Source organism: Cryptomeria japonica, chromosome 2 (genome assembly GCF_030272615.1).
Source record: "Cryptomeria japonica chromosome 2, Sugi_1.0, whole genome shotgun sequence".
NCBI lineage: Eukaryota > Viridiplantae > Streptophyta > Pinopsida > Cupressales > Cupressaceae > Cryptomeria > Cryptomeria japonica.
Window position 1 is genome coordinate 664891609 of NC_081406.1, and position 14302 is coordinate 664905910.

Genomic DNA, 14302 nt, shown 5'->3' on the forward strand with positions numbered 1-14302 from the left:
TTAAACTTGAATGTAAACCCTAGCGAAACCTTAATGCTAATTGTAACCTTGATGCCAAACTTTATTTTGTAATGTTAACACTAACACTAACCCTGACCCTAACCTAATGATGTAAGGTATTAATTAAATTTCATAGGTAACAAGCTTAACAAATATAATGCTAACCCTAACCCTAATTGAACCCTAACCTTAACTCTAACTCTAAATTTACAATCACACTCACTCCAACACTAAACATGACCCTGGCCCAAACTTTATCCTAGAATTTTAACCCTAATCCTAATCAAACTATAACACAAACCTGAATTAAACTCTAACCCCAACCATAACCTTGACCTTGACCTTGAGATTTATTATAGAACCCTAATACTAACTCAACACTAACCCTAACCTTAATTGATACCCTTAATTAAACCATATCTCTAACTTGAACCTTAACTCTAATCCTAATCCAACACATGGAAGACTTTAAAATAATGGAGTTGTAGTTAATGTTAGGATTCAAGATATAAATTATGATTAGGGATTTAACCCTAACCTTAACACTAACCCTAATTCTAATTTTAACTAATATATTCTAATTCTAACAGGTTAAGTATGACCCTAATATTATTAACCCTAATACTAACAAGGTAACCTTAATAAAACCTAATCTTGATTTTAACTCTAATCCTAATTAAACTTACTTAAAACTCAATCTCGATCTTAACTCTAACCCTAATTAACCTGAAGGTGTTTCTATATTTGAGTTGGACGAGTTTATTTTCTCGATCAATGATTCGCAATGCATAAAAGATTGCAAGACGATTAAAATCCTTTGCACTATTAGATTTCACATCATCAAATTTTCCTTCTCTCTTTCTGGTATATTATTTTTTCTTCCAAACTCTACCCTTTTTTCCTAGCCTCGTTGACACCACATCTTTCGCTCTCCTTCCATTACTCATGCATGGAAATGATCACCCAAAGTAGCGTAAATTTGTAAAACGTGTCAAATGCATATTAAACTTGTCTCACAATATTAAATCATCTAAAAAATAAACTTACAAAAATTAGATTGGAATACATCTCACACAATAATTTAGACAATTTTTTTTGTTTTATTATTACTATTTTTTAAGTTTCATATATTTATGGTTGTACACTTTAGTTTTAATCCTTTCCACTATCTCTACCTTCAAATTTATATTTAATTTGATTTAGACTATGGCAATTGTATTCAAATACTATATTGTAGTTTACATTTTGATTATTCTTATACCTATATAACATTATATAAGTTTTTATGTATTAAAAAAGTATTTTAAGTTACTTTTATATATTTTAATTGGTAATTTATTTAAAATAAAATATAGAGTTTAGTGTGGAATACAATATGAGTTAAATATTAATATATTTTATATTAGCAAATTTTCAAAATTTAACATTATATTAGATTTTATATAATAAAACGTTCATAATTTTGAATTATATTATTTATTTATATTTATTTTATTTTTGAAAAGAAATTAAAAATATATATAATTTTAATAATAAATTTATAATATTTTTAAATAATAATAGAGATTATATTTTATGATTTATTATTTAAATTGTTTATCATAATGTTTAAATAGTTAAAATAATTAATTATGTGTCTTACTACGATCACTACTTTCAACACCACTTTCTTAAATTGAAAATTGAGTATTGGAAATATGTAAATATTAAATGAACAAAATTTCGAAGTTAAGTCTGTTATTTAAATTAAATATGTTTATTTATTATTATATATGATATTTTTAAATAACATGATATAAATTATCAAATCGGCCTGTTAATGGGCAAGCTTGGGTTAATCTGGCGCCAAATCAGGTGACGAAGGTGGAGTGTGTTGGCATAATGTCATTGTGATGTCAAAAACTTGTTGAATCAGAGTGATATGTTTGTTGGTGTTCCAGTTTTGGTTCGGTTTGCATATGTGTGGGCAGAGATGTATGCTTATACGGTTTGCATATGTGTTGGTAGAGATGTATGCTTTACCCGAGTCTAGGAGCATGGATTCCTGCAGAGACATTTTTAGTCGAGCATACTATACTCCGATGAATTTGTTTTCAGTGCTCGGCAATCGAGTTCGGTGAGATACTTCAGGATGGTAGCTGAAGTTATTGTCTTTGCCGAAAAGTTCGACAATGACTATTGTGGTATAACATTCGGGGGGTCTTTGTGAATAAGGAAATTTCGATGTAACTTGAGATTTCGGTAAGTCATTTTGAGCAGCTTGCCGAAGTCGTTGTGTGCTCCAATAAGCCTATGTCGATAAGACATGAAATTAGTCTTGGCAAAAATAAGGATTTCGATGGGACTTTGTTGCCATCTTGACGACCAAATAACTGAGTTCGGTGTAATTTTAATATTCGGTAAGACATTTCAAAAAGCAAACCAAAGATATGATCTATGTCGAAAAGTCAACATTGGTAAGACATGAACTTGTCTTGGCGATATAGTATGGAATTCAATGAGATATTAGAATTCGACAAGAGAGTCGAATGTCAATCTGTTTAGTCGACAAATTGTTTTTACACTTCTTCAAACAAGCATGTTTAGACGGAAAAACCAATGTTTTGTAATGAAATCTTGTGTTTATAATTAACTGGAATTTTGTAGTTTGAGGAGAGTTTTTTGAGAATCGTAGCCGGCAGTTTTGTTACTAATTGATGATCGATGTCGAGGTCACTACATTTTAGAGATGCGATCATTTAAAAAGAGAGAAAAAATGTTCATATTTTTTTGTTGTTGAAGATATTATGTTTTAAGGATCCTGTTAAAGGTGTTAAGATTAGTTTATGTATACTTTTTGAGGGTATCTATCAAAAGAGGCTCTGTATCTATTAAGAGTAAGGGAGGAGTTTGATTTACATAGAAAACAGAGCTTTGTCTCTATATATAACTTGCTTTTATGATTTCTATATGTGTGTGTACAGTCAATGAGACACAAAGAGTAATCAATGAGATTCATTGCTGTCAATAAGACATATTGTAGCCAATGAGGCATTTTTTTATTAAGTCAGTGAGGCATTTTTCGAGTGGTTTTTATTCTCCATGAGGGTTTTGCACTCATGAAATCATTGTGTTGTCTTCTATTAACTTTGAGCTTTACATTTTGATGTGTCATTTAATTTCATTGCATTTGGTGCTATAAACATATTTCCCGAGTTCATGTGCAATTCAGATACATTCTTTAAAAAGTTGAACCTTGAGTTAGATTGAAAGGTTTTATAACATGTCAGTGATTCAGTCCCCCCCCCCTCTCAGTGACACTAGTATTCCATCAGAGTGGGAAAGGCCGAAGGATTATGGGTTCAAATTGAATTTTCACGGGGCCTCTAAAGGCAACTGTGGTCCATCAAGAGTTGGTTTTGTAGTGAGAGTTTGAGAAGGAATTATTGTAGCATTTGGAGCATTGAAGATTTTAGAGGCTAAGAATAATGAGTCTGAAACCTAGGCAACGGGCGAAGCTTTAAAATTGGGCAAAAGATTGGGCCTGCCTAAAGTTTACCTAGAGGGAGATTCTCTAATTATTATTAATGCACTAAACAAAGGGTAAATAAGTGAATGGAATTTAAATAATCTTATTATCGTTGCCAATCAAATACTATCAACCTTTGAAGACTTTGAAATGGACCATGTGAGACGAGATGGTAATGAGATTGCGAACAAATTGTCCAAGTGGGTTGTTAACTTCAATGATGGTACAGAGGGGGTGTGTGAAGATCTTCACGATAATGATCTTGAAATTTAATGAGGTGAAATTCCACCATTTTAGAGGGCCATTTATGGAAATAAGGGGCATTGAATGGATTTGATAGGGGTCAATAGATTATTTGTGGCTGTGGATGTTGCTTAGCACTCATTTGTAAAGGATGGGTGGCAAAGGTGATAAAGTATGCAGGCTACATTTTCTTTGGTTACATCGTGACAACAATTGGCTTTCATGGGGAGGATTAGTGAGAAGAGACTTAAGAGCCTATTCAAATTTGATGAGGACGTTTTTCTGCAAATATTTGAGATTTTACTAGGGAATGAATTAATGGTGATGGAGCATCATTATCATACAAATGTTGATATTACCTCAATGGTAGTGGCATGGGGCTTAGAGTTGGGTAGGAAGGAAGAGGTGGAATGGGTTCTAAAGGGGTATGTTGCGGATGACTGGCTATATGAACTTCAATCGATGTTGGAGAGGGCCACTGCGAGGATGTGTTTTTTTGTGACTAAGGAGAGAAATGGACTAGATGATGCCCCACAACATGCCCTTTATTTAGTGGGAAAAAGGGACGAACCAAGATGAGTGATCAGCTGGGATTCCTTGATGCACTTCATGTGAGAGAAAGAGAAAGAGTGTGCATGGGGTAAACGAAAGCATGGGAATGATGAGGCAACTGAAGGAAAATTTGATGTGAAAGACTTTTGGGTCAATAGATTCTTAAAATATGTGAGGAAGAAATGAAAAAGCCAACAAATGAGGGAGGCCACTCCCTACTATACCAACCATCCTAAGGGTAGAGGTGGATCTACAATTTTACTGAATCCTAATTGGGCAAATAAGGTTACAAAATGGGGACAATCTCCTTATGCAAGGGTTGTGTGGGTGATCATTCAGACTAATGAAACCACTTTTGGCATTTGTTCAATTTATGCCTCTAATGATTACCGAGAGAGAGGAGATATGTGGGAATGGCTATTCAATCTGGAGGATATACCTTGGCTCATTGGAGGTGATTTCAACATGGTGGTAAGTGCACAAGATAAACAAGGAGGTGTAAATTTGAGTGGAAAGGATTTGAGAGATTGCAATGGGAAAGGATGATTAATAAATTGAGATTGATTGACCTAATAGCGAGGAAAAAGGGAGCTCTGAATTCTATCTAGTACACTTGGTGTAACCATCAGCAGCATAATAAAAGAGTCTACTGTAGGCTTGATAGATTTTTCTTCAATAAGGAATTTTTTGACATTGTTAAGAGTGATGATGGTGTTCAATATGTTGTTATCCCGTTCATACTATCTGATCACCATCCTATTATGATCAAGTTGAGAATGGCTGGGAATAGTGAGACCTCACCAAATATTGCCTCTGCTTTCAGATTGAATACTAGTTTACTTCTGGATGAGGATCTCAAATGTGCTTTGTGTCTTGTTAGAATGTTCAATAAATATGGCAATCATCAAATGTGCAACATTGACAGATGGAATCAAAATATAAAAACCTGGACCCTACTTTGTCAGACTGTGGGTAAAAAGAAGGCCAAGGATGTCAGGGCTACTGAGATGCAACTACACAATGCTCTCCACTTGGCTGAGATGAATTTACAAAAGGACCCTGAAAATGACTCCCTAACCAACCAACTTATTACTACCAAAGCTAATCTCAGGAGGTTGCAAAATCAGAAAATCAAAGGGTGGAGAACTAGGGCTAAGCTCAACTGGTTGGAGAGTGGAGATAGAGGCTCAAATTTTTTCTTCCAGATGCTTAAAATGAAGCAAGCTGAGGAAAAAATTAGCACCATCTGGGATAAGGATAAGATCTTTTGTGACCCTACTGAGATCCTTGAATGTTTCATACTGTTTTATAAGGATTTGTTCTTTGTTGAACCAGTTAAGGATGAACAAGATAATGCCAGGAAGATTGTCCAATCTCTTGTTCCCAAATTGATTGGCAAGGAGGATTGTGTGTTGCTAGGGATGCCAATAACAAAAGAGGAGATTAGTAATGATATTTTGGCCCTTAGTAATGATAAATCCCCAGGTCCAGACAGATTTCCAGTGGAGTTTTGTAAGGAAAATATCAGTTAGGTGGTTGATGACCTACACTCACTCTACACCGAGGCAATTCAAAAGGGCTCCTTAGGGAAAGGCATCAATCAAGGACTTGTCAAATTAATACCTAAAGAGGTAGAAAAATCCTTGCTTAAGAATTGGAGACCAATCACACTTTTGAATGTTTCCTATAAAATCCTGGCTAAGTTGATTGTCTGCAGATTGGAAAAGATTCTTCCTAGAATTGTCAGCACTACTCAAACTGGGTTTGTTAAAGGGTGATATATTCTGAAAAACCTAATTACCTATTGGGAGTCACTCCACTGCACTAAGGAATCAAGACAAAATGGGGCCATGCTTCTTATAGATTTTGAGAAAGCCCATGACAAATTTGACTGGGAATATATTATTTAGATGCTCCATTCATTAGGGTTTCCTGCTGAATTTTGCAGAATGGTTAAAACTTTGTTAAGTGATGCCAATGCCTTTGTAGAAGTTAATGGTATAAGATCTCCCAGCTTTGCTCTCACTAGATCAATTAGGCAGGTATGTCCCCTTGCCACTGCCTTATTTGTCCTTCTTGTTGATGCTATGTTCTATATCCTAAATGATTTCTCTATCACTCCACCTGTTAAAGGAATCTCCCTCCCTAATAGAGATGAAATTGTTAATATTCAATTTGCAGATGACACTGCAATTTTGCTTAACCTAAAAGAGGATAACCTTGATGCACTTTTGAAAAATATTGAACTGTTCTGCCTAGCATCTGGTAGTAGAATTGCTTTGCATAATTCTAGTCTTCTTGGCTGGGAGGACAACCCCCCATGTTGGTTCTCCAAATTCTCCCTCAAGTGGTTGGGCCCAAGACAGATTGTCAGATACCTTGGCATCCCATTTTCTGTTCTACCAAATTTGAAGGAGATGTGGGATTGGGCAAGAAACAAAATTGATAAGAAGCTCTCCAAATGGAACATAAATTTTCTTTCCCTTGCTGGAAGATTCTAGGTGTGTCAAAAAATCCTTGCATCCTACGATATATACTTCTCCTATGCTTGGCTTTTTAGCAACTATCAATTCAACCATATCCAAAAGCAGATCAAAGACTTCCTATGGTCTGATGGTAAGGGAACTAAGAAACAACATGTAGTCAAATGGGAGTGGTGTACTATGCACAAGTTATTTGGTGGTATGGGGCTGAAAGATTTGAAGTTGCAGGGAATAGCTCTCGTTTCTAAATGGATACTTAGGGCCATGGAGGGTAATGAACCTTGGAAAGTTCTTATAAGGCACAATATTAAGAGCTCTATTCCTAAGAAGGCAAAGAAATGGAAATATCTTCCCATAGTGGACCTTCTTATTGGAAACTTTGATGTGGCTCCTGCAAGGTCTGATATCTTTAAATCATTATGGAAGGCTTGGGGCTATGTGAAACATTTGGTTAATATCAGTATAAATGGCAGTACACAGGAACCTCTTGCTGCTAACAGATCAATATGGTGGAATGTCTATCATAATGAGAAGCCCTTGGCCATTCTTCAAGGATGCTCTGCCATGAAGTGGCACAATTTGGCCACTAGATGTTTTGAGCAAATTTTTGATAATGGTCATGTGATTTCTTGGCAGGATCTATCTCTCAGGTTTGGTATTCCCCTCTCCCATGTCAGAGCTTATAACATTCTTAAGGCAGCTCTCTCCCCTATTCTCTCCCTTCCTTTTGCCCCCCTTTTGCACTCCCCCACCTCTGCCTTATGTTGGATTGATGATACCCCTCTCCCTTCCCTTAAAGCTAAAAGCATTTACTCCTCCCTCACCGAGTATAACTCTATATTCTTGCACTTAAACAAATGTTGGGTCCTAAACTAGGAACCTAAGGCTTGGAAGGACATCCTCAATAGATTCTAGATGGGACCTAATGAACCTAAAAAGTTCTTTGGTGGCGTCTGTTACTGAATAAGCTTCCTCTAAAGGATAATGATGGTCTTTTTTCTGTTGTAACATCTGTAGAATTCCTGAAACTGTGAAGCATGTTTTTTTAGTGCCATTTTGCGAAAGAGATATGGAGATTATTTGGTTTCAAATTGGAATCTGCTTCTTTTTCTTTCATTGATGTTGTTCTAAGCTATATCAAGGGCTGTAGGAAATTAGCGAACATCTTTTGGTCTTGTTTTTCCTTGGAAATTCTTTGGCTTATATGGAAGTTTCATAATGATGACATTTTTAAGGGCAATTCCAGGCACCTCACTAAGTCTCTTTGGAGACTCATTTTTCACTTTGTATCTTTTCAGGTTACAGTTGTTCTAAAGCTTGATGCGGGCAAATTTGACAAATAGATTGAGGATGGATCTACTGCTATCTTTATCCGTGAGCTCTCACATGGATTTACCTAGGAGAGAGATGACCCTGGCAAGGCTGCCTTTGAGCAAGCTTTGATGTCCTTTATGCGACATCTGGAGCACAGGCAGATCCGGCCGGATGCTATTTAGGAGGAAGATGAGCTGATCTGAGACCACACTACACATTTAGATGGACGAGTGGAGGTGTGGATGGAAGGGGAGTTGGGTTGGGTTGCATGGATTCCCCCGCTGGGAGATAACACCTCACTAGATATGTTCCTATAGCATTTGTTTCATGTGTTTTTTGCCTATTGTCCCAGGATGCAGTTCTTTTTTGCATATTTATTTGTAAATCTGATGTCACTGTTTGGCTCAGTTGTGACTTTGCACCTTGGAGGTGCCCTTAAACTATAATTTTTTTGTATATGCACCTTTTGGTGCCTCTGTTGTTGCTAGGCACAGTCTAGTCTGATACTCTGTATTGGTGTTCTATGATATTTAATCCCCCCCCAAAAAGCCAACAAATTGTGCAAGGTTTTGTGTGTTTTTTGTATAATTTTATAGGTTTTTCTAAATTTTGTCTCAAAATTTGTTATTTGGTCAAGGTTGAAGTATGTATGGGATAAGAATTGTAAAGTCTCAAATGGTAGTTGTTTTAGTTTGAATTTTGGTGCTTAAATGTTACTGTGAATATGGATGTGGGCTTATTGAAGGTAGTTTTAGGGTTTGGACTTAGTGTGCCCTTGTTCTTAGACATATGGTTTTTGATTTCAAAGTTGTGATCCAGAAGGTGGTTGAAAATTGTATTAATTTTTGTTAAATATTTTGATAATTAATAAAATATCTTATTACCGGCCAAAATATATATATACAAATTATCAAATATATTTTATGAGGCAATGTTGACTATTTTCCTCGTGTTTTGTTTTTTTCGGGACCTTACCAATGTTGTTTTATTTATTAGTAATGATAACGACTTTACCTTTCTCTTATGTTAATATTGTGAATAAACATCACCAACCTTTATAATTTTAATCTTACATATTGACAAAGGGAATGAAACAGGTGATGATGCACGTGAAGAAAATTATATTTGCAACCAAATTTATACTTGCCAAAAGCAACGCTCTTCTCACAGTAACTAAACTTGATGTTAATGTCAACATTGGAGTACATTAATATATACAAAATAAATGATATTAAACTTATAGATATACTTTTAATTTTCATAATAAATATAAGGTTGTCATCTTATTTCATTGATAAAAAAATGCTCCAAACTTAGCTTCAATTACAGGTTTAAAGGATCAAATATCCTCTAATTGGAAGAAGAAGAAATGTTCAAGTATCCATTTCACAACTTCCAAAAGTCAATAGTAAATGAGAATGTTCAAATATACATAAAACAATAATTTTAATGCTACTGCCCATTAGGTATTCTCTAGTGAAGAGGGTAGGCTTATCATATTTTTGTTGTTTCAATTGTTTGATTAATGCAAGATGTAATGTACCCTTTTGGGATTTACCGTAATTTAGACCTGAGAATCTGAAATGATAATTCCAACTCAAGGTGAGAATTATAATACATTTATAAATATAATTTTATCAAGTTTGGAGACATTTTATTATAATATTCAATTTAAAATTCTAAGAATAGTTCGTAAGCTAGAACTTATCTTGATAACTTTCTCTAATTTGACAATGGAAAATATGCTATTTTGTCTTCCCATTGCCTATAGCGATGAATTGTTATTTCTGATTATGATCCTTAAATATGTGCAATGTGGATATATGATGTTAATATTGCTTGTAGCAATATGTTGTTTCAAATCTGAATATGTATACTTGAAATAATGATGATGATGTTGTTTTAGCAACAATGGCAATGATGACGTTTCTGATGTAGTTAATTTACACTTACAACAATGGTATTGTTTCTGATTGATAAAATTTCTGCAATTGTTGACCATTTTTGTGTCAACTTTAGCCATGTAGATAACTGATCTGAGAAATCATCAATGGCTAAAACACTGCATATTTCTCTAAGGCCTAAACCCTAAACCCTTAAGGTATTTTTGCCTTAGTCATTTTTTTTTGTCTTTTTCTATTTTGTTGTTGACCGGTTGGGGAGATCATATCACTTAAAACTCACCTAGCTAGAGCATCCCTTTTCTATCCTGGATCGACCCCATTTTACTGATTACCAGTAGGTAGGAAGCTTTTTTGACTGTGACTGCTTGATAGCATGGTTTGCAATCGCTGGCAGTCACCGTCGCTTGACCGTGCGACGTTGTGATGGGTCATTAGCAGTTAGGTGGATGTCAGGGGGTAGGGTTCACAACAGTTAAGAATGAAAGCTATTTCAAGTCGTGATCCTATGATCTACCGTTGGCGGTTAGGTCTGCTACTTGGGCGCAGGGTTCACAACTATTGGCAGTCACTGCCGCTTAGCCTTGCGATGTTGTGGTGGACCTATTATGGTTACCGATAGTGGTTGGTCACAGGGTTCACAATAGTAAGGGATAAAATCTTTTTCAGGTTGCGATGCGGCGATGGGATTTGTGGTGGTCGATGGCAGTTAGGTCGCATCATCACGATGGTCAAGAACAAGTGTTATCTCAGGCTATGATCTTGCGCTTGGCAACTAATGATTGAGTGAATGCTAGGTCGCATCCTTGAAGCTTCTTTATAATCATCTTGGCCAATGTGCGAGCGTGCAATTGATGGGGCTTGGACAGATGATGGGGCCAACAAATTTCACGAACCAATGACAGATGTCTAATTTCACTTAAGAGCGAGAACGATGGCTATGTTTTTGGGGGTTTTCTAAGCGCATCTCAGTCATTCATCCACGTGCGAAGAGAAGATCCAACGACCAAAATTCAAATCTAGGGATAAACGTTAGAATTCAAATGTTGTCATGGTGGTTGCTGACCTATCAACTCAAAATTTAATGCAGGTTCTCGTCGACACGCCATATCTAATTAGATTGAGTTCCATTCAATTCCAGTCAACGCAGGATGACATCCATTACTCTGCCATGACTTTTGTGGATGTTCTTTGAGCCGCCCATGCCCATTTATTATAGACAAAAGACTTTTTAATTCTAACACAGGACTTTTAGACACCATCCCAATGCAGGGACTTCCTTAATTTCTGAGATTGTTGCTCCTTCTTGGTTCTGCAAGACATTTTCAGACATGCAACAATCAAATTTGATCTAATTCCCTTTCCTCTATAACCAAACCCTAGTTGGTTGGGGTTTCTGAACCTAAGGTTCCATCTGAGTTATACCTAACCTATATAGGCAAATTTGTAATATATTCTAAGGGCTCTTCTCCCTTTTATCTTACAGAATTCCTATGATTTATGTAACTGTAATTGCCTTGCCTTTACATTAATAAATCATCAGTTTTACCTTATCTTAGTTGTTGAATATATTGTGTGTTTTTCTCATGTTTTATTTGGAAACCTTTCTTCTTTGTCTTTAGATTTAAGTTTGTGTTAAAATTGCCTGCATGTGTTGCCTATGGATATCCTTCAATCTCTCTCAACATCTAGCTAGGTTCTAACTTTCTTGTTTTTCCTTGGAGATAGTTGTTAGATTGAGATTTGTGTATGCTTTTGGGTGGTTTATTAATGTCTTGTGCATTCACAAGCAGGGAAAGAAACATATTTCAACATTCGTGTATCACCTCTCATTTCCCTTTCAACATTCCTTCTCCCTTTTCCCCTCTAGATCATTAGAATAGGCTTTACAAGTGTTGGGTTGGTCCAATACTGCATCCTGATTGGAAAGGAAGTCGGCCTTCTCTGGAGATTCAACCTCACATGTGCAAGGTCCCACACTTGGAGGTTGTTTCCATGTTTTACAAGGTTGTTGAGCTTTAGTGTTCAACAAGGGTGCAAAATTTGGTGGCAACAACAATCAAATGATGTCAATGGGTTGATGATTTGTGAGCATGTCCAATAAAGGATATAAAAGAGATAGAAAGAAGGTTCCAAATCCATGCTTGTGAGGGAATGAGTTTGGTCCCTCCATCATATCATGCATGACAAGAATGGTTACATTCTTAGATACATGTCTCATTTAATTATGTCTCTCCATAATTAGATTACATCTCCTCATAACACTAGCATATTGATTTAATATGCAAATCATACCTCCTTATTTTTAAAGACTATTAAATGTTAAGCCTTAACTAATTGTTGTTATTAATTATTCCAATCTCACATGTTATCTTTACCTTTGTCGATACTCGATCACTCCTATCTCTCTCTATATATCTCTACTTCTCTCCTTCTCACTCATCTCTCTATCTCTTTCTATCCATATATTTGTCTACCTCTATCTCTATCCTTATATATCTCTCTCTTTTCCTTTATAAATTGAGCAAACTCTCTCTCTCTCTCTCTCTCTCTCTCTCTCTCTCTCTCTCTCTCTCACACACACACACACACACAATCTCTACTTCTTATCTCTTTGCCTCTTTATCTCTTGATATTTACTCTCTCTCTCTCTCTCTCTCTCTCTCGCTCTCTCTCTCTCTCTCTCTCTCTCTCTCTCTCTCTCTCTCTCTCTCTCTCTCTCTCTCTCTCTCTCACAATCTCTACTTCTTATCTCTTTGCCTCTTTATCTCTTGATATTTACTCTCTCTCTCTCTCTCTCTCTCTCTCTCTCTCTCTCTCTCTCTCTCTCTCTCTCTCTCTCTCTCTCTCTCTCGCACACACACACACACCCTATATATCTCTCGCTTTCTATCCCTCTAACTTCCTCAACTTGATTATCTTCTTGATTTAGAGATTTTATTTTAGTTGTGTTTCAATCCCTAGTTGATTTGAAGCAATCACTTATCCATTGAAACCTTTGTTGTACACACAACATCATTTATAAATGACCTGCCAATTGATCTCATGTAATGCATAAATGTATGCAAAAAATAGACCCAATTTTTTCTTAATTGACTTTCCACATATCTTTGGCATACCCATTGCACACCAAGGTCTGATTGCTAAATTATTTTCTTTTAAAGAAAAAAATAAGTTTCATTTATAGAGAGTTATTAAAAATATCCATAAAACATAAAATTGAAAATTGAATTGAAATTACGTATTTTTAAAATATTTCAAATTAAAGATAGTATCTCTATGCATGTCCCAATTTAATCAGAAAGTATAATTTTAAAAGTTCAATAAAATTAATTAATAATCCATTTTAAAGCAATTACTATTAATTGAATAGTATAACGAACAAGGACTACAACTGGATGGGCATATAAGAGTTGCACTTTAGTTGTCATCTGACCGAAATCAAGATCTCATTTTTTATAAAATCTCTAGAAGAGACAAGGAATCTCTACTATTATCTGGAAAACGTACATGGAGAGGTAATGGCAAGAAGGTCCGCCAAATGCCTCATCTATATATGTTGATTGAGACATATTAACATGCAATGTTGAAAGGTGAAGGTAATGGTTAGCTTTTGTGTTGGAAGCTAGATTAAGTTGGTGTCAAGTGTGCATGCTTGGACAATGGCAGGACATAAAAATTTTGGTGTCAAGTGTGCGTGCTTGGACTTGAGTCTCGTGAGGATTAGATAAAGTGGTTATTCAAAGCAGAAGATGATGAAGTTCAGGGTGCTATATTCACCATGCTAGGAAAGATCAGAGCCAACAATAATTGTAATGCCCCTCCCTTGATCATATTCTCTTTAACCCAGATGGACTCTAGTTGACCTCTTCTGTTGTTTATGAGACGGGATGATACTCTCTAATGTAATGACTTTTATCATGATTCTATGATATGATGTTGGTTATGCATTTTATCTCTATGGATGTCAAGATGTTAGATTATATGCTTATGTACTGACCTTGGACATACATATCTACTTTATGTATGAGATATATCTTGTGTTTGTTTTCTTGTATGGGTAGGAGTCTGCATGGGGTGCGAGGGGATGATCTTCCATCACCCACTTCGAAGGGACGAAATGTTACAACTCTCCTCCACTGGTGTGCTTGTAAATGTTGAGGAAATGTATGTGTGTTTTTTCAGTGATGTAGTTGTAGGTACCAAACATCGACTCCACTTGAATCTTCAGGTTTGAGCGTGCTCTATGACCCAATGGAAATGTTGAAAATTGGAGTTATCAATCAGACCTTTGATGTGAC

General features: G+C 35.7%; 1 protein-coding gene across 1 annotated transcript; it reads left to right on the forward strand.

Annotated features, from left to right (window-relative positions):
- The first annotated feature begins 6252 nt into the window (after positions 1-6252).
- On the forward strand, positions 6253-6804 carry LOC131049757 (uncharacterized). The gene has a single exon (XM_057983822.2). It carries the CDS (start codon positions 6253-6255, stop codon positions 6802-6804), a length of 552 nt encoding a protein of 183 aa, XP_057839805.2.
- Positions 6805-14302: the final 7498 nt, after the last annotated feature.

Bases quoted from the DNA above. Each gene is read 5' to 3' on its own strand.
- LOC131049757 (XM_057983822.2), top strand. From the start codon at position 6,253: ATGGTTAAAACTTTGTTAAGTGATGCCAATGCCTTTGTAGAAGTTAAT.